The 20188-nt window shown below is 46.0% G+C and overlaps 1 protein-coding gene across 1 annotated transcript in view; it reads left to right on the top strand.

Moving 5' to 3' along the window:
- Positions 1 to 20188, top strand: part of AOAH (acyloxyacyl hydrolase) — a 103952-nt gene that overhangs the window by 5652 nt on the left and 78112 nt on the right. Inside the window, exons 2-4 of the mRNA XM_080663786.1 lie at positions 8874 to 8969; positions 16908 to 16974; positions 19094 to 19193. Of these exons, the coding sequence (XP_080519912.1) occupies positions 8874 to 8969; positions 16908 to 16974; positions 19094 to 19193 (263 nt within the window). The remainder of the gene's footprint in view (positions 1 to 8873; positions 8970 to 16907; positions 16975 to 19093; positions 19194 to 20188) is intronic.

The following is a 20188-nucleotide window of genomic DNA, read 5'->3' as shown; positions in this document are numbered from 1 at the left end:
GGTCGACCTATGAACCAGGAGGTGACAGTTTGATTCCCAGTCAGGGCATATGCCCAGGGTTACTGGCTTGATCCCCAGTAAGAGGTATGCAGGAGGCAGCCAATCAACGATTCCCTCTCATCATTGATGTTTCTGTCTCTCCCTCTGCCTTCCTCTCTGAAATCAATAAAAAAATATATTTTTTAAAATTTACCTTTACTATTTAGGAATTATCAAATTGGCAATATATATTGTTTAGGTAAGTGAATTTTATTAATAAAGGAAACTATATCCAGAAGAATTTTTAATACTTAGATGTTATATTAACAGGAAATTAATCTTTACTAAAATGTTATACCTGTTTTTAATGTTAAGAAGTATAATAGTGTGGCCAATAAAATACTTTCAACCATTAAAGTATATTACATTGGAATAAAATTTGATAATTGAAGAAAAATGCAAAGAAGTAGACTTTTCATTGAAATATGAATTCAAAGAGAGGACTTATCAACATAAATTTCTCAATGTGAAAGAACAGTTTAATTATATATTTTAAGTGGATAAGAATACATATAAATCACTATCATATTTAGATTTCTTTGGACATATACAGAAGATTAATATATTATTTCTATTGTAATATGTATAATCTGCCTGGAATTACACCCTTTGCAGCTATTTAAATTGATATATATTTAATAATATTTAAACATCCATTAATATGTGGAAGGGGTACATCGTTTTTCAAGGGAGCGTAGAGCACAGTATCTGAAAGCCCTTGATCTACACTCTGGACTCTACAGCACGGAGCCTTGGCCAGCTCTTCTCTCTCTCACCTACAAGTCTCTTCCTGAAGGCCTTTCCTGCCTTTTTCCGTCAAGTGAGGTCCTCCTGTTCCTTACAGCTCAGCTCCACCAGGAGACGGTCAAGGTCTCCCAGGGCAGAGTTAAAGCCCTTCCTCCTCTGTGGTCCCAAAGCTCTAACAGGTCCCTGTATCCCAGCACCTACAGGTTGCAATGACCAGATGGTTCTTCTAGTCATCAGTCTTTTCTACTGGTCTGTAACTTCTCTTATTCACCTTGGTCTCCTCAAGCTTCTGAGCACATAGTGGGTGCTCATAAGTAGGTGTTGAATGCATAACAGGATGGAATGGCTCCTGGTGTCTTCACTCTTGTTTCTTTATTATTAATGTTTTATGTATTTCTAAACCAGCCAAGCCAACCATCCTGTACCTCTCGGCACAGCCTGTGCATGGTCTCTCCCTGCCCTGGCTTGGGCCCTGCTCTCCTTGGAATGCCCTCAGCCCTGTTCTCACCAGCAACCATCTGATATAGTGCCATTATCATTGCCAGTATTCTTGGGAAAGTTAGCAGTTTGGAACCCAGTGAGCATATATATATATGTGTGTATATATATATATATATATATATATATATATATATGCCTAAGTGACCATTACGACCAGTCAACCGACCAGTCAACTGGTCGCTATGACGCACACTGACCACCAGGGGCCAGACGCTCAACACAGGAGCTGCCCCCTGGAGTTCAGTGTGCTCCCACAGCCAACCTCCCGTGGATGGCCAACCTTCCGTGGTCCCTCCCCATGGCTGGCCGGCCCCGATCTGCCCATTCGGGACTGGGTGAGATGGCCCCTATTGGCCCCGATTGCTAGCTAGGCCGAGGGCCCCCACCCATGCACGAATTCGTGCATCGGGCCTCTAGTTTTCTCATAAAAACGATATTTCAGGGGGTGGTTGCGAAAGGCCACAGAGCCTAATCTTCCCATATGTAGTGAAAACACTAAATACCTGCAATTCAAAAAAAATTTTTTAAAAAGCAATGATAGGAGAGCTAAAACATTGTTGATATTACAGTGTTTTTTAAAGATAAGTTCATGAACTTCTATTTTAAAGAGTTTGTGGAGAATATACCTTTGCCCCATGATGGACTCAGCAGGTGAGATAGAAACTAGCAATCATTAGACGCCTGCTTTCTGCCGGAAGGAAGGGTGGAGGTGCAGTGTTCACACTGGGCTGTGTGCTGCCATCTCCGGTGCAGTCACCAACATCTCGGGAACGAGGCAGGCAGTTGGGTCATTCGAGGTGATGATCGTCACACCTGGCTTTCTTATTTCCTTTTTTCTTCTCACCAACATGAGACAGGCCTGGGATGACAGTTGTTGATTAAAATTACTAAATATAAAATCATATCCTCTGCTCCCAACCAACCAGGGAAATCTGAGGCGAACAGAATTCAGGTGCTTGTGAAGGATCACTGGGGAGGCAACACACTTGACAAACTCATGTTGGTCCAACAGGGATGTTGGACCCCAAATCCAGGCTTGTTGTGGCTCCAAGAACCTGCTCTCCACCTCCCAGGGCCCAACACAGAAGCCACGAAGTCATTCTGATTCTCACTTGTCTTCACACGTCTTTCCATCAACTCATTAATAAATCCTTTCAGGCCAACCTCCACAATCCATCCCAAGTCTGTCCATTTTCCTCTGTCCCCACCACCACACATTGCTCTGGCCACCCCACCATCTTTCTCCAGGACCAAAATAGTCTAATTCATCTCTCTGCTCCCGCCTTTGTCCCACCCCCTCCCTAAGCTCTTCCGTCCGTGACAGCCAGCATGATATTCCAAAGGCACAGATCAGATCCGAGCAGCACCCCCACCAAACCATCCTTGACTTCCCATTATTCTCAGGATAAATCCCTACCTCTTTTGCCGTCTCCGAAGCCCACGTCCTGACCGCACCTCTGCTCCCACCAGTGGGTTCTGGCACCAGGTTCATTACTTTGAAGCGGGTACCAATGCCCCCTGTCTACAAAGCCTGCTCCAGTGCCCCAATCTGCTTTCTCCTTTCCGTTACATTAGCCATTTTTTATGTATTCTTCCAAGAAGCGTTCTCTATCGCCTCTACCTACGAAGGGTTATCCCACCTCCTCATCACTCCCCTCTGTTACCTCACCCTGCTCCTTCTCTTCAGAGCACCTAAAATTATTTATAATTGTGTTTGCTCACTTATGATCCCTTTTCCCTCAAATAACATAACCCGTAAGAGGGCAGGAGCCATACCCGTGTGTTCTCAGCCTGAGTTCAGAGCCCAGCACAGTGCGGGCATCTGGAAGGGACTCGGTCAATACCCACTCGGTTCCAGCCCCCTCCCACGCACCTCACCTCGTGGAGCAGTGGTTCCTCCATCTTGGCGGAGTGGGAATGAGATGCTAATGTATGCAACACACTCTGAAAGCTGTAAAGTACACTCTCACCGTGGAATGAGTCGCTATGCTCCTACGTGGGTGAACGAGGAAGTGCAGTCACAGGGAGCCAGGCTCTCAGAAATGGCAGGTGCTTTCGAGGCTTTTCAGCGAAGTGTGGGCTTCAGACAAACGGGACTCCAGCCGGCCGCTCTCTGCAGTTGGCCGCCCTTCCAGCCAGCGCAGAGGGGAGGATAATTAACGTTCCAGGAGCTCCGTTTCCCGTCGAAAGGATGCTCCGGTTCAGGCTGCAGCCTCCCTGCGCTGCGTCCAGAAGCAGGTCTCTGTGGCAGGTGTTTCTATTCAGGCCCCTTCGCTGCTTCTCCTGCCATAGCAGCGGGGTCCGTTTCCATTAGACTCATTATCTTCAGGCGCCAGGTGAGAAGGGCCTGCCCATCGTGCAGTGCAGACGGTGAGCGCGGAGAAGATGCATAGCGCTCGCCCGCTGTCATCGCTCCCTTAATGAACAGCCGCTTGGACAAATTCGAGTTAGCAGAGCCAGACCTTTTATTAGCAGCCAGAGGATAGTCTGTAATGGAGCAATCACTCTGCCCATGCATCTCTCCCAAGGAAAACACTCTTTCCTTTGTCAGGGCACTGCAGCCTCTTATGAGAGGCAATAGCAAAGCCAATTTCTCCGTTCTTGCCACTGAGGGATTCGGGACATGCCTCACTGTAGACCCTAAATCAGGCGTCCTCAAACTACGGCCCGCGGGCCACATGCGGCCCGCCGAGGACATGGATCCGGCCCGCCGGGTGCCGCTGCCTGTCCTGCTTAGCAGCTGACTCATCCCGGGCCCACAGTGCGCATAGGAATTTGTTCATAGTTTTTTTTTTAAACTATAGTCCGGCCCTCCCACAGTCTGAGGGACAGTGAACTGGCCCCCTGTTTAAAAAGTTTGAGGACCCCTGCCCTAAATGAACAATCACCGGGAAGAGGAGCTGAGCCCATGGGAAATGGGCGGAACCGCCCCGGGAGCAGAACTCATATCAAAGCCGGGCCCACCCTGGGCGCTCACATATTTCAAGCCCCGTGGCCTTCCTGCCTCCAGGGCGCCCTTGAGCATCCATCACGCTCTTGGCGAGGCAGCGTGATGATGGTGCCAAGATCCACCAGTCTTCAGAGACACCGACTTTTCTCCTCTGGGCTCCTTCTTATTGATCTAATGATTTCCAACGTTAACCTGTAGTGATAAGGAGTCAGGAAAATCTAAGAACCCTTGGTGGGCCCTGGCGGTGTGGCTCCGTGGTTGAGTGTGGTCCCATGCACCAAGAAGTCACAGTTGGATTCCTGGTCAGGGCACATGTTGGGGCTGCAGGCTTGTGCCACGCCAGCCCGGCCCAGGGTGAACCCGAGTGGGGGTGGTGAAGGATTGAGAAAAGACAGACAAGAGAATGAAAGCTGGGTCTCAGTGGGACGCTGCTTCTCTGATGGAGAGACAGCGCCACGGACTACAAGCCGAGTCTTTATTTTACAGCAGATGCCAGGAGGCAAAGTAAGGTTGTGGTCAAGATGTTTACAACATTCTCGTGGGTTTCGATCCTACTCAACTACATGCACCTGATCAAGCTTTGTTTACTTGCAGCCTCTATCGCTCAGGCACGTGGGGCCACGTGTTCGGACCACAGGTTCAACTTTATAACTACAGCTGTTGGCTATCATTGTGCTGGGAGGGCCCTGCCCTCCAAGCTGGGACGTGCACGTGGCCATGAGAGGACTGTGCCCTCTCATCAGTCCAAGGCTTGGACCTGTCCACACACTGTAGCTGCTCCCCACACAGGCTCAGTCCCCAGTAGGGGGCGTGCAGGAGGCAGCCAATTGATGTTTCTCTTCCTCTCCTTTCCATTCTCTCTAAAAACAATAAAAAAATATATATTTTTTTAAATGAACTCTGGGCGGGATTCTGCTGAGTATAAGAAAAGTCTTAGTCTTTTTTAAAAAATATATTTTATTGATATTTTACAGAGAGGAAGGGAGAGAGATAGAGAGCTAGAAACATCGATCAGCTGCCTCCTGCACACTTCCCACTGGGGATGTGCCCGCAACCAAGGTACATGCCCTTGACCGGAATCGAACCTGGGACCCTTCAGTCCGCAGGCCGACGCTCTATCCACTGAGCCAAACCGGTTTTGGCAGAAAAGCCTACGTCTTTAAGTATGAAGTACAGTCGGTCCTGAGCAGCCCATGCCCAGGGGAAGGGAATGGTGTGCAGGGTTTGTGGTCACTGGGACCCCCGATTATGGAGCCTTCTGGAGGAAAATTCCAAGAAGAGTCCCCTGACGCTCCCCGTTCTCCCAATACTCCTGCTCCCTGAACTCGCCACGTCTACCCACTGAAAGGCGTTGTTACTGTAGGCCCAAAGAGAAGAGCACTTGCCACTAACTGTGGAAAATGGGGGGAGAGAGGCCATGCTCTTTCGGGCCACCAGCCTTGTTCCTCTCCTCGGATGCCTCTCCTCCCACTTGCTCTGCCTTACATTTTCTGGAAGTCCCGTCTCTGGTGCCCAGCTTGCAGCTCCTTGATGAGACGCCATCTGAGGCAGTGGCTGTGCACTATCTCCATCCCACCCCCCCCCCACCCCCGCCACCGCATCCCCCACCGCGTTATTCTTCGGTCCTGAGCCGCACGCCGGGACGTTTGCGGTAGAACCTGCTGTTTGACTCGGGAAGGGGCACTGGCTGTTTCGCCCCAGATGAGCAGGGGAGCCACATCCTGTAATGAGACCGGAACGAAGATAAACAACGCGCCGGGGAGATGCCTGAGCCAGAGCAACAGCAGGTGCGGCCGTGAGGTGACTGAGCCTGGCACAATGGCAGGTGCGCCGTGAGCCCTCCCCCCCCCTCCGGTGGTGACCCCCAGCAACCGCCAAGGGCAATGTCACTCAGGTGGCCGCCTCTCCCGTTAGCTCACATCAAGGCAGCAAACATCTCCAGTCCCCCTGCTGCAAACCAGGCCTCGGTCAGGCACTCAGAGTGAGAGGAAGACCCAGTCACCCTTCCCAGAGGGTACGTCTGACTCTCAGCTCTTACACAGGAAGTCCCAGGATAGTAACTCACTCACAGGCACTCCATTTGTAAGTGATGGAGCCAGGGTGGGAACCCAAGTGTGTTTTTCTTATTTCACAGCCTCCCCCTTTTTCAACTGTACCCCACTGCCAACTCTTACCACACTGCAACATAATTATTTGTAATTGATTTTCAACTGAACTGCTGTTAAAATTCATTTAACTCCACCTAACTTAACAGGCGGGGCTGAAAAAGTGTATTACATGTGGTGAAAATATTAACATGTATTAAACATATTTTATGTATTTAAAATAAAAGTGAAATTGGTTTATCTCTGGGTGATTTGAGTGACGTTCATCTTTTTTATGCTGTTCTATATATATTTTTTTAATTTTCTAAAATGAGATTGCATTGCATCTATTTTAAAATTTATTTTTAAAATAAAATAAATATGGAAGTGCTTTCTCGACCATAAAATGCTAATAAGTATCAGCTACTAAATTCATCGCAAGGTGATAAAGCCCTCGGGGCAGGGACTAGGTTAAAAGCACATCCTCTCGACCTTGATAGTTGGCGTGGTTGAAGGCCCCTGCAAGGAGTTGCTCTCCCAGGAGTGAGGCCGTGGCTCACAAGATCGCACCAGCTAGGATCTGCTGCACCCCGCTCTGCCCAGCTTCCCCTGAGGGCACAGAGCAGTGGAGGCCAGCGCCTCAGCGGGTGCCGCAGTGTCTTTGTTGGCAAGGCCTCATCTTGCCGGTTTCCTTTCTTTCTGTGGAGCCTTGCCCAGTGGTGCTCTTCACGTCTGTTCCCCACCACCTTCCTGCAAGGCGTCCTGCGGAAACTTGGCTGTATGGCACCTTGCAGGTGACTGTGGGCGCAGCTCCTCAGCAGAGGGTAACAGCGAGCTCGCTGCTGAGCCAGGCCTGGAACTCCATCTCAGGTGGAAGGAAGCTTTCTTTCGCCTCCTTGGAAACAGCTCTGCTAATAACGGTGGTCCCTCCCATCTCAGGGAGGCCTAGCAGTCTCCTGGCACAGACCTACTGATCTTGGACCCTCCAACCCCTTCCCTACAGAAGAGAGAGCCCCTCCCTCTCGGCCTCCCCAGCAGTTCAGGGGATGAAGGAATCTTCTAGGAGTTTCAGTCTTGCAATTCTGGGTCTTTACATTTATCATATATCAAGGTAGCCGAAGGCATATATTTCTATCTTTTTTTTTTAATTTTTGTTGTTGAAAGTATTACATATGTCCCCTTGTAGCCCCCATTTACCTCTTCCAGCACACCCTGCCCCCTCCCCCAGGCCTTCACCACCCTATTGTCTATGTTCATGGGTTATGCATATGTGCATACAAGTTCTTTGGTTGATCTCTTCCTATCCTCCCCCACCTTCCCTCTGAGATTCGTCTGTCTGTTCCATGCTTCTATGTCTCTGGATCTATTTTGTTCATCAGTGTATTTTGTTCATTAGACTCCACATAGGAGTGAGATCACGTGATACTTGTTTCTCTGACTGGCTTATTTCACTTACCATGATTCTCTCCAGATTTCTATCTTAATCCAAGGTTCCTTCGTGATACATTATATGAGTACATGCCTTCAAGCCGTGTGCTTGTAGCTGTGAGGTGAAATAATATTTTACAATAGCATTACGATTTTAAAGGCAGTTCTGTTGCAGTTATGTGCTGGGGCTGACCAGCAGATCCCGAGCAACGGATGAATGGTTACTCTGACACCTGTGCTGTGAAAGAGAGGGTTAAGGGACTGCCTGGCTCAAGGAACCAGACAGCCTCGATCACCTGCCTCTTCAGGCTTTTATTGTAACAGCACTTTGAGATAAAGTTTATCTTTTAGATACAATCAGTAGGTAAGTAATCTTGGGAGGATGCATGTGTCTGCAGTGACCTTTAAGCAAGGACGTCTAAAGATGAAGCATGAAGATTCCGGTAAACACCCAAGGGTCTGCACGTGCCCAGACTTGTTTGGGAAGGTCAAGGAACGGTTAGGGACAGCTGCCTTTGGCCAAACTCCCCTAAGTCAGAATTCTGATAAACGGGGCGGGCTGCCTTCAGCCCAATCCTTTTTTTCGGAATTTTCCTCCTTACAAACTTTCCAACCAAGTCTCCTATGCTCCCCCACAGTTATCGCATTTAATCTTCACAGCAGCCCCCTGAGAAATGTGTTATGACTTACTTTGCAGTGAGGAAACCAAAGCTTAGACAGTCTGGATGGTAAGTCCAAGATTTAGGTGCGAGACTCAACCCTGGCACGGTCTCCCCTAAATGACACCTTCCTCCCATGTAATAAAAATAAAAAATAAAAAAGAAACAGAAAAAAGCAAGATTCATTGACCCCCCAATAAGGTCTTGTAGATTACAAGTGGCAAAGCTGGCTGACAATCAGCCTTTCTAACCCCAAACCCACCATCTTCTTACCACACATCACGTTTCACTACAAGTCACAGTGAATTCTGCCCCTGGTAGGTTGTCCAAGGTGAATGGCAATCAGGAGTCCTCTGCTTTGGAAAGAGCTGGTGTTCTTAAGGACACACACATTCCCCCTTCCTTCCCTGGACTCCCCGGCACAGGCTCTGTGCGGCCCTGCTGACATGGTCTTCTCTCCTACAGGCTGTGTGCTAGTGGTGTCTGTGATCGAACAGCTGGCTCAAGTCCACAACTCCACGGTCCAGGCCTCCATGGAGAGACTGTGCAGCTACCTGCCAGGTAAATATGGAAACAGGCCTGCAGCTGAGGGCCCCCTCTTTTTTCTTACTTGTGGGTCATCATGGGTCAGCATGGGTCAGCATGGGCCATCATTAATGAGTTTACACCCTACACATGCCTGTGGAGGAGAAGCTGATTGTTATTTCTGTCTATTGATATTCTTATGGGGCTCATAGAAATGAAAACAAACACAAGAAAATCACTCCAGGAAGTTTTATTCTCTGACATTCTTCTCCCATCGTGGCAGAATAATGGTGGTCAATCATGATCAAAACGATGAACAGTTTTCAATAATGTTTGTTCCTTTGACCACATACACATACCTGGATGCATGTGCAGACCCAATGTGAAGCATTAGGCCGAGAAGACAACTGATCTCAGAGCCCCAAAGGGGAACGTAACCTGTGAAAAAACACTTTGGTGTGATTGGCCACGTGCTGCATAAATCGAGGATACAAACACCTTTAGTCCATCCATTTGAACTGGATCTCAATAAAATCCCTTACGCATCCTGCAAAGGAAGGAGCTGATTGGTGGTTTAAACACGTCACATATTTGTTTTTCAACCTCAGCAGAAAGAAAATATTCTTTTATCTCTTCAAGATACTGTTAGGTGAACAGTCACAATGTATAAACTTCCTTGACAGTCAAGTTTTCATTCATTTAACGTTAAGGAACTAATTCATCGGGGTGCCTACATTATTTTCCCTAAGTAAAAGTAGTTGGACTAAAGGTGTTTGTATCCTCGATTTATGCAGCACGTGGCCAATCACACCAAAGTGTTTTCAGAGAATTTCTTGCATGCAGTCACAACGTGCGTTCACAAGCTAAACTTTTACAATTCAAAACTAAAGGCTGGGAGAGGATACCATACAAACACACGTGTTTACCATGTCCCAGCTTGGCCATTGCTAAGATGTTGACATACATCAGGTCTTTCTTTTGTTGAATTAGGATAACCTTGAAACACCCTTGGGTCTCCCCAACCACCAGTTCCATCCACCTACCTCTCTGGAGGGAGCCACACACAGGAACTTAACGGGTCTTGTTCTTGTCAAGCCTTATACTTTCACCTTCTTTTGTATGAATCTATACCCAATGAATAGTATTGTTCTATGGGTGATTTTTTTAACTTTTTCTTGGTGAACCAAATGTAGAAAATTACACCAAATAAATGTATACTTGCAAACATAGCTGAGGTCAAAAAGGAACAGATAGGTAGCCACTCTGGAATCCCCATGCACACAGCCCATGCCATCATAAATCCCTCCTTCTCCCTAAAAGAATGATGTCCTGAATTTTACTGTAATCATTTCCTTGCATTGCTTTATAGTGTTATCACCCAAGTTGGCATTCCCAGATACCTTCGTCATGACCCGTTTTAAATTTTTTGATGTGTCTTTTAAGTCTATTTTAATCTACTAGCTTTCTTCTCATCCCTCCCTTTTCCTTATAATTTGCTATGGAATATGCCTTGAAGAGTTTCCCATAGTCTGGATTTTGCTGATGCATCCCTGCAGTATAACTGAGTGCGTTTCTCTGTGCTCTGTATTTCCTGAAAATTGGCAGCTGTGTCCAGAGACTGGATCAGACTCCAGTTTGATTTCTTTGGCAAGACTGTAAGTGTGGTGTTTTCTTTCATCGGAGGCCAGCAGAAGTGGTTTTCTTTTTTCTCTTTTTGTGATGTTAGCAGCTGTTGACGCTCAATGACCAGACGTATTAGTTCACAGGGGGTTGCAAAATGGTGCTATTTTAATCTCTCATTTATATATGTCATTTAGTAACTGAAGTAAGTATATTAGAGACAGTTCCCCTCCTCTTCAGAAATAAAGGCATTTTGCCCACAGTCCCCAATGATACCATTCATACCAGGGAAGGAGGATAAATACTTAATTATTTTGTTTTATTTGCCAGTTTTCAAACAATTCGCTGCCTTTCTAGTATCATCCCAAAGCAGTCAATTGGCTTTCTTTAAAATGTCATAAACTCATGAATTTATACATATCTGATGAGTTTGAGTCTATTTCATTTATTATCCTTTTGAAGCCCAAATCATCCCAACTTTGACCAATGGGACCCTCTTCTAGTTGGCTCCTGAGGCCTTTGACATGGGCCGAGGTCACCTCACTAACTGGTATAACAGGTGTTATTTAATCAGCCCTCTCCTGTACATTGCCAGCCCCAGGCTTGACATTAGTCATTTCCCTTAGAAGTCCTGGTTTCTTTAGGTGGAAAATAATATTTTAAGACCACAATCTGGTGCCTAGAAATGCTCATTGCTATTGAGTTAATCATTCTCCTCTTCGGTAGACACTGATAGAAATATACATAGATAAAATATGTAATTTTAAAGTAATATTTCTATTGCGTTCATACTGACACTTGGAATTCAAATTCAGGACTACAGAACATTTTTCTTAATCTGTGCTCTAATAGCTGTAATCTGCTTCTTCCCGCACTCTGAGTCCTAATTCTCAAGGTCAAAGGGATTGTTAGAATTAAAATAGTCCACAATTATTCATTTACCTATCCCTCATTGCACATAGAACAGCCTCAGACTATCAATCCTCATACGACTACCATTAATATGTTTTATAATCATTGAGAGCAGTTAAAATTGTTTTCTGCCCATGCTTTTCCCATTTCTTATTTAATCATCGCTCTATGTTATCTGAGCATATCGCCATTCCATCCAATACCCATTCCCTTTCACCCGCATTTCTTATTAGTTTCATCAGCTGCTCTGTGATGGATGGTCCCCTTCAGCCCTTCTGAGCGTGTCTGTCTAGTTGAGTTGTTGCCTCGAGCTCATGCCTCAGGAAGGGCTCATGGGAAATATTCCCCGAATCTCTCGCATGTTTGATAACAAGCTGTCTGTGCCCTTTATACTTGAAAGTCAATGTTTTTCTGGAAATAAAAATCCTTGGCACACAATTTCTTTCCCAAAGTATCTTAAATATGTTATTAAAAAGCATAATGATAATCTAATTTTCTTGTTTTTATAGGTCTATTTTTGCCTAGAAGTTCAAAGGATTATTTTTTCTTTCTTCTATAAAATCTAGCCTTCTGACCAGAGAATGTCTTGATGTTAGTTGTTGTGCATTGATGTTTTGAGGCATGTAGTGTGCCCTCTCGATAGGGGGTGGGTGATGGGTGGGGGGGAGATTGTTCAAATACATTTCTTACAATTTCAGGAAAGTTGGTAGTATTTGTTCAGTTGCCTTATTTTGTTGTTTTTTTCTTCAGGGATTCCTGTTATTCCTATTTTGAATCTTCTTTGCCTACCTTCGATATTCTGCCTATCTCTTGAATACTTTTTATCTCTTCATTTGTTTTATATCACGTTTTTCCTCCCTTTCACCTTTCTATTTCTCCTAAGACATCAGCACTGCCTTCCCTTCTTCTGTTCATTCTAGTCCAGACTTCATTTATTTTATAATCTTGTACTCTTCCCTGAATTCTTTTTTCAATGTCTGAGTTTTTCTAATTCTCATTTCTGTTGTTCTTTCATGTCTATATCATTTTATTAATGCTTCTTAGTTCATTTTGAAATATTATGTTTTAATCCCTTTTTGGAATGACTTTCTGGCATGCTTTTGCTATCTGTGGGGATTTGGTTCTGTTCCTTATTCTTTTTTTTTTTTTCTTCTTATAATAACTTTGTATGGGTGTTGACCTAGATACATTTCTGTTGCTCATTTTTATATGAAATTAGTTTTCCAAAACCCTTAGAAAAAGAAGTGGTTCGGGGTAGCTTTTCTACATGCACAGAACTCCTGCTTCCGCTGTTTCTGTGTGTGCGTGTGTGTTTGGGGGTGGGGAGTGGGGGAGAGACAGCTTGCTCTCTGAGATTTCCTGACTCTGTTCCCCTGCCCATGTTTTCTGGTTTTCTCTTTCCATGGCTTCAGTCCTGCTCAGGGCCGGCTCCAAGCCCAGCAGCTCCTCCTCACTGTGCTCTGTCCTGCAGAGGGCTCCCCGGGGTCAGTTTCTGGACTGCAGGTGCCCCACCCGCCCGCCTGGAGCCTCTGCACGCCCCTCCCAGGCCCACCATGCTTCCCAGCCCACACCTCTGGGTTATTCGGGGATTATCCTGTTCTTGGGTTCATCTGACATCCCATTGCTTCCCTCTACTTCCTTCCACATAGACGTTGGTAACCCACAAGGCCCGTGGCTCTGTATGGTTTACCTTGTCTAATTGTATGTTGGGGTACTTGGAGATACTTATTTTGTTGTAACTATTGTCTATGGTTTTGGGTTTTCCTGTCCAGACTCTCTCTCTCTCTCTCTCTCTCTCTCTCTCTCTCTCTCTCTCTCTCTCCCCCCTCTCCCTCTCCCTCTCCCTCTCCCTCTCCCTCTCTCTCATCGTACCTCAACAGCCTCTGAAATTTTCTATTATGAGTCAGAAGAAGCCAAGATGGTGCCCTAAATATCACCAATCTTGGTTTGAGTTGTTTTATGTCAGAGAGAGAGAGAGAAATTGTTTGAGATTCAAAGAAATTCCAAAACTGCTGCCCCAACCATCATCTTTCCAGAATCCGCCCTCGTGGGGGCTTTAAATTTACATCAGTGCCCACTGTGCGTGCTGCTCCGCAGCTTCTCTTTTTCATTCCACAGGGTGTTGAGATCTGCACACATTCAGACACACAGCGCTAGGTCAAGCCTCCTAATCTCTCTAGTTCTTCTCCATATAAATGGCCTCCATCTTATTTATCCATCCTCCTATTGTCGGACACTCACAATCTATTAGAAACCTTCCTTTGTATTTCCACACCTCTGAATGAAAGAACACACACACTCACACTAACATGCACACACACACACACTCACACACACACGCACACTCACACACATACACACACATGCGCGTGCACACTCACACACACTTCTAGTTTCACCAGAAAGAAAGCAAATTTTCTCTGCCTCCCAGGCAGTCCTGCAAGTTTATCAAAGAACAGCCTGATGTCGGTTTTAAGTCAATCTGCTCTCGGCCAAGCTCTTGCTCCATTAGCAACACCTGAAACTCGCTCCCAGCGTGCTTTCCACGGCATTCTGACTCTGTCACATAAAGCTCCACACTTCCAGCATGGTGCAGACGGAGACTGCACCACCCTCCCTTTCAGACGAGGAGACCGCAGCCCGCGAGGGAGCAGCCCTACTAAGGGCAGAAGCCTGAGCAGGTGCTGAGCTGGGGCCTGAGGTCTGATGGTCAGAGCTCCCGGTCGCCCTTCACTTCAGCATCCCTGGGAGAAGAGCATATGTCGCTTTTTAAAAATATGTTTTTACTGATTTCAGAAAGGAAGGGAGGGGAAAGGGTTAGAAACATCAATGAGAGAGAAACATCAGTTGGCTGCCTCCTGCACGCCCCCTACTGGGGACTGAGCCTGCAATCAGCCATGTGCCCTGACCCAGAATCAAACCGTGACCTCTTGGTTCCTGGGTCGAGACTCAACCACTGAGACACCCTGGCCAGGCACATATGTCATTTTTAAGCAGTTGTACTGAGAGTCACATACCTTACACTTTGCCTCCTTAAAGTGTATAATTCGGTGGTTTTATGCACAGAATGGAGCCTCTATCAGCACAGTCCACTTCAGAACATTTTCATTGTACCCAAAAGGGACCTGCTCCCCTCCTCTATACCCCCCAAACTTGCAACCTCCCCACTCCCTGAGCAACCACTAACCTACTTTCTGTCTCTGAATTTGCCTATTCTGGGTCTTTCATATAAACGGAATTATGCAACGCATGGTCTGTTGAACTGCTTCTTGCATTCAGCATGAGGTTTTCGTGGTCATCTGTGCAGTGTGTGTCAGAACGTCACTGCTCTGTATGCTGAGTGATGTTCCATTGTCTGGACTGAGCCCATTCCGTCTATCCAGTCATTAGTTAATGGATATTTGGGTTGACTTCTTCTACTTCTTGGCTATTTTGAATCATGCTGCTCTGATCATCCCTGTACAAGTTTTTATGTGGATGTGTGCGTTTTTTATTCTCTTGAGTATATACCTAGAATTGTTGGGCCCTATGATAACTCTGTGTTTAGCCATTTGAGGAACTTCCAGACTGTTTACCAAAGTGGCTGCCCCATTTTCCATCTCCCACCCCTCCTGGCAGTGTATGAGGGTTTGGTTTCTCCACACCCTCAATGCATGTTACTAGCTGTCATTCTTATTATAGCATCTCCAAGTGGGCGTGAAGCGGTATCTCCTTGTGGTTTTGAGTTGCATTTCCTTAATAGCTAAGGATGCTGAGCATCTTTTCATGTGCTTCTTGGCCATTTGCATATCTTCTTTGGAGAAATGTCTATTCAGATGCTTTTTTAAAGGAGTTGGTACCATTCATCAGTGAAGCCATCTGGTCCCGGTTTATTTATGGAAACTCTTGATAACTAATTCAATCTCTTGTTATATGTCTACTCAGATTGTCTGTTTATTCTTGACTCCATTTGGACAGTTGGTCTTTCTAGGAGTTTTTGCATTTCATCTAAGTGATCTATTTTGCTGTCAGGCAGATGTTCATAGTATTCCCTCATCATTTTTTATTATTTTTACTAGAGACCTGGTGCACAAAATTTGTGCATGTGGGGGGGGGTGGGGGAGTCCACTCAGCCTGGCCTGCACCCTCTCCAATCCGGGATCCCTCTCGCAATCTGGGGCCATTGGCTCCTAACCGTTCACTTGCCTGCCAGCCTGATCGCCCCTAACTGCTCCCCTGCCTGCCTGATCGCCCCTAACCGCCTCTGCCTTTGCCCCTTGCCACTGTGGCTTTGTCCAGAAGGACGTCCAGATGTCTGGTCTAATTAGCATATTACCCTTTTATTAGTATAGATTTCCGTAAGGTTAAAAGTAATGTGGGGAAGTTTCAAGTTCCTACCTCAAAAGCACACTGTGGCCTGGCCAGTGTGGCTCAGTGGTTGAGCATCAACCCATAACCAGGAAGTCAGGGTTTGATTCCTGGTCAGGGCACATGTCTGGGTTGCAAGCTCGATCCCCTGTGTGGGTCGTGCAGGAGACAGCCCATCAGTGATTCTCTCAGCATGGATGTTTCTATCCCTCTCTCTGAAATCAATAAAAATATATTTTTTTAAAAGCACACTGTGTTTGAAGTCTTATACATTATTGTAGAAAAGAAAAAGTTCTATGACTGTATCTAATTTAACATAAAATGTTGACATTATTGACCATTGAGTGAAAATGAAGAACAAGAGAAAGTTCCCTGAATTGATCGTGCGTTTTCACTCTCCTACCCGCCAGGCAAGGGCAGCCCAGTCTGAGATGAGCCTGACCAGATCAGTTCTCCTCTGGGGGGGTTTCCCATCCTCTCCCAGGTCAGCCCGTCTGTCCCTGACTATGCCGAGGTCCTCCATGGGATTTCCAGATCCCACAAGAACCCACAAACTGGAGAACAGGACCAGAGAGAGAGAGAGATCTGGTGTAGGTGGCAGGGCAGGGACACCCCTCACAGTTGGTGTCCTTTTACCTCTGAAATACCAGCCGCAAAAACTAAACAGCCAAGGCAAAGTCTTTTTCCCCCAATGAACACCAGGGAAGAATATTCTTAACAGAGCAGTGTTTCAGATTACATACTTTAAAGCGAGCCCCGTTTCTTTCAACTTCAGCAAATGGGATCACCCCCATTCAGATGTTCGCTGCTATAAAAATAAAATAAAAAGCCCAGGATTTAACTGCATTCTGAAAATAAACAAGTGCTCTTTAGCATGTACAGTAAACACACTGGCATGCCCATGAACCTGAGATGGAAATGGTATTTTAATGGCTACATTAACTGTAACATTCCACCAACCCTTCCAATGAGTGACTTGCGTTGACGATCAGTTAATCACTCAGCTTAGTTCCTAGGAAAGATGATCATTATCAACTCGTGTGTTATATTCATCATAATAAAAAATATTCCCTTTCCCCTCTTTGTTTTTCTTAGAAAAACTGTTCTTAAAAGCCACCTGCTACCTAGCGGTTCGCACGTTTGGACCAGATATCATAAAGCTGTGAGTTGATGCCGGCACGTTGATCGATGTCTCTCGGGGACAGGTGGGGAGCAGAGACACTGGGAGGCAGCCTGCCCGTTCCCAGCGGGAGCCGCTACTGAGCAAGGCCTGGAGCTGCGGTATCCCAGTTCTTGTCAATAGTGAGTGGTCGAGCCAGATAGGAACGAGGGTCAGGGAGAGGACAGACAGACCCTGTGCCAGGCACTGCACGTGGGGCTGTGTCAGTGCCCGCCTTCCACAACTACAAGTGCACACCGGTGTTAAGAAAGCATGGGCCCAGCAAGCCACCAACAGAGAGTCGCTCCCAGTCGGTGGTGGGAAGGGGAGGAAATGGTTCTGAGATGATTCAAGGTCATGAGGTGACTAATTCTCTGTAGTACGAGGGGGAGGGCACTTTGAAGAAGACGATGCAATAAATGATTCCCCCTTGTGTGAATCATTTTTTTTTATTTTTCTTCTAAAAAATTTAGTAATTGAGGCCTCTCCTGATCTCTGAGAGCTCCTAGGTTCAGAATACAAAATGCCATGATTGAGTGGGAAGTATAAATAGATACCAGGAAGGGAGGTAAGACAAACAGAAGACCAGGATCCGTTTTGCTATGACAACCTGTGTCACAATGGAGGTCAAGACCAGGCATAGGAGGACCCAGCATGAGGTCGCTGGCTACGATTGGCTGCTCTGAGAAGTAGCCCTCCCTGTATGACCCAGGTTCTTGGGGGAATAAACCTGAACGCTCAGGTGTCCCACTTCCTAACCACATCCTGTGACCTGCCTGTGGGTAGGGCATGTAATTGCTGAATAATAGTCCATTAATCACTGAGAATTGACTGGTGTGAAATAATGAAGAGGCATGATGCCTTCTGGGTTAGGAACCACATTTAATATTGGAACCTGAAATTCAGGTAAAACTAAATCATGAGGTTGTCAGCGTGAGGGCCCATCTCACCCCAGAACTGCATCTGGTTGATTAAAATGAGCTGTAAGAGGAGCACACCATGAGAGGAGAAACTCCACTCAGCAAGCAACTAATATGGGTGCCGGGGGAAAAAAGAATCTTCTAGAATCAGTAACTGTCCTTCCGAGATTAGCCTTTGGACAGTACCAATCTGTTTCTGGTTTCTTAGTTGTTATTTTGTTTGTTTGTTTGTTTTGTTTTTAATATATTTTATTGATTTTTTACAGAGAGGAAGAGAGAGGGATAGATAGTTAAAAACATTGATGAGAGAGAAACATCAATCAGCTGCCTCCTGCACACCTCCTACTGGGGATGTGCCTGCAACCAAGGTACATGCCCTTTACCCAAATCGAACCTGGGACCTTTCAGTCTGCAGGCCGACGCTCTATCCACTGAGCCAAACCGGTCAGGGCATCTGGTTTCTTAGTTTTTGTTGTTTTGGTGTGGTGTGGTTTGGGTTGGGCTTGAATGAATAATTTACTTAGAAAAGTTACTCGAAGTGCATGCTTTCCTGTCCCTTCATTTGAAGCAGCACATGGTGCTCATTCTTCTTGGTAAGATGAGGTAGAAAATGGCTATGGAAGGTTTGTTTTAGTCCCTTCAGACCTAGACATAAACTGAAATATCTGAAGAATACAATTCTTACCGCCTCCCCAGGGGGAAACGTCAACCTGATTGTATTTTCTTCCATAAAGTAAAGAAATATTTACTTTAAAGGGAAGCAATGATTTGGATTATGCCTAAGAAAATAAGTTTAGGAGTTGAAGGTTATACCATAAATGATTTTTTTTTTTTTTTTTTGCTATAATCCCTGGGAAACTTTAAAATAGTGTTTCCATCGAATTACACCCCTGTCCACCTTTCCTTTCCCGATTTTATTTGTGGCTTCTGCCTAAAAGAATGTCATGCTCTGGTGAAGCTGACACACAGCTCAGGGCTGCTCACACCCCCTCCCCGCCCCCAGGACCTCATTCTAAATGCAGGTGAGAGCAGGGGGGCAGAACATTTTTGTGAGCCAGCACACCCAGGACGGACTTCAGGCCACGCTGCCCTGCATGGAGGGGCACAGAATCCATTCTGGGATTGAGCTTGCTTTGAAATCGCTTCTGCTTTCTAATGCCTGAGAGAACTTAATCACCTCTGTTTGGCCCACCTCCCTGCAGGCTCAGTGCAGATATGAATGCTGATGTGGTGTGTCACACACTGGAGTTCTGTCACCAGGGCCCGGGCCAGGCACTGTGTCATCTCTACCCACTTCCCGAGGTGAGTGAGTGGCTTTCGCTGGGATGTCAGATGGCAGTGACATGCATGCCCTTTGGGTGTGTAAAGGCAAGCTCAGCTGTACTCACTCAGCGATTTGGGGACAGAAAGAGGCAAGATGACATTTTCAATTACGTCGTGTGAAAGAATATTCTCAAGTTCCAAAAATTGCCTTTCCTGTTGACCTATTATGTGGGCTGGCAATTGGTAGGAAATCAGACCAGCTGAGGACAGAAGAGGTTTACATCCCTCTCTTGATATTTACTTGCTTAAATACCAAGCAAGTCACTTACAGAAGGTGACCAACTCACCCCAATTTGCCCAGGACTTTGCTGGTACAAGCAAAGAAATTCCCACATCTGGGGAAATGTGGGCCATTGGTCACACTAGTCTGACCTTTATTGTTCTCCCCCCATCAAATGGGTGTAATGAAACACCCCAAATCCCTCCTTCAGGATCTATTATGGGAAGTAGGTGAGCTAAGACATTTAAAATGCTTAGCACAATGCCTACTACATTTTTTAAAAAGTGTTCATAAAAATGGTGGCTAATATAATTATTACCAACATCATTATTATTCAGAGAGAGCCGTGCGCAGTACCCTGTGTGTATGGCATCAGGGTGGATAGTCTGTAATTGGAATGCAGGCCGCGGAAGGCTGCCGTGTTGACACAATGCCCTTCCCAGACTCTGAGTGACAGTATGATATTAAATCCAGTTAGGCCTCCCAATGGTGACTTTCAGAAGCTTCCTGTAAAAATAAAAGACAAAATAAAATTCTGGGCCTCCTTTCCCAGAATTGCAGCTTTTCTGTGTACAACACAGCAGGTTTTATTCTCATTGGAATGGAGTCTGTTTATCACCCTGGGGCCTAACCTAACCAACGAACATGGTTTTGCTGACTGACAACAGTACGTAATGAAGAAAGAGATACAATGCCTGGGGTGTGCCTGCATGTCATGCTTCCTCGGTCATTGACTGCACTGCCCATTCCGTGT

The sequence above is a fragment of the Plecotus auritus genome (assembly GCF_963455305.1).
Source record: "Plecotus auritus genome assembly, chromosome: 4".
Taxonomy (NCBI): Eukaryota; Metazoa; Chordata; class Mammalia; order Chiroptera; family Vespertilionidae; genus Plecotus; species Plecotus auritus.
This window is presented reverse-complemented; position numbering and strand designations above follow the sequence as displayed.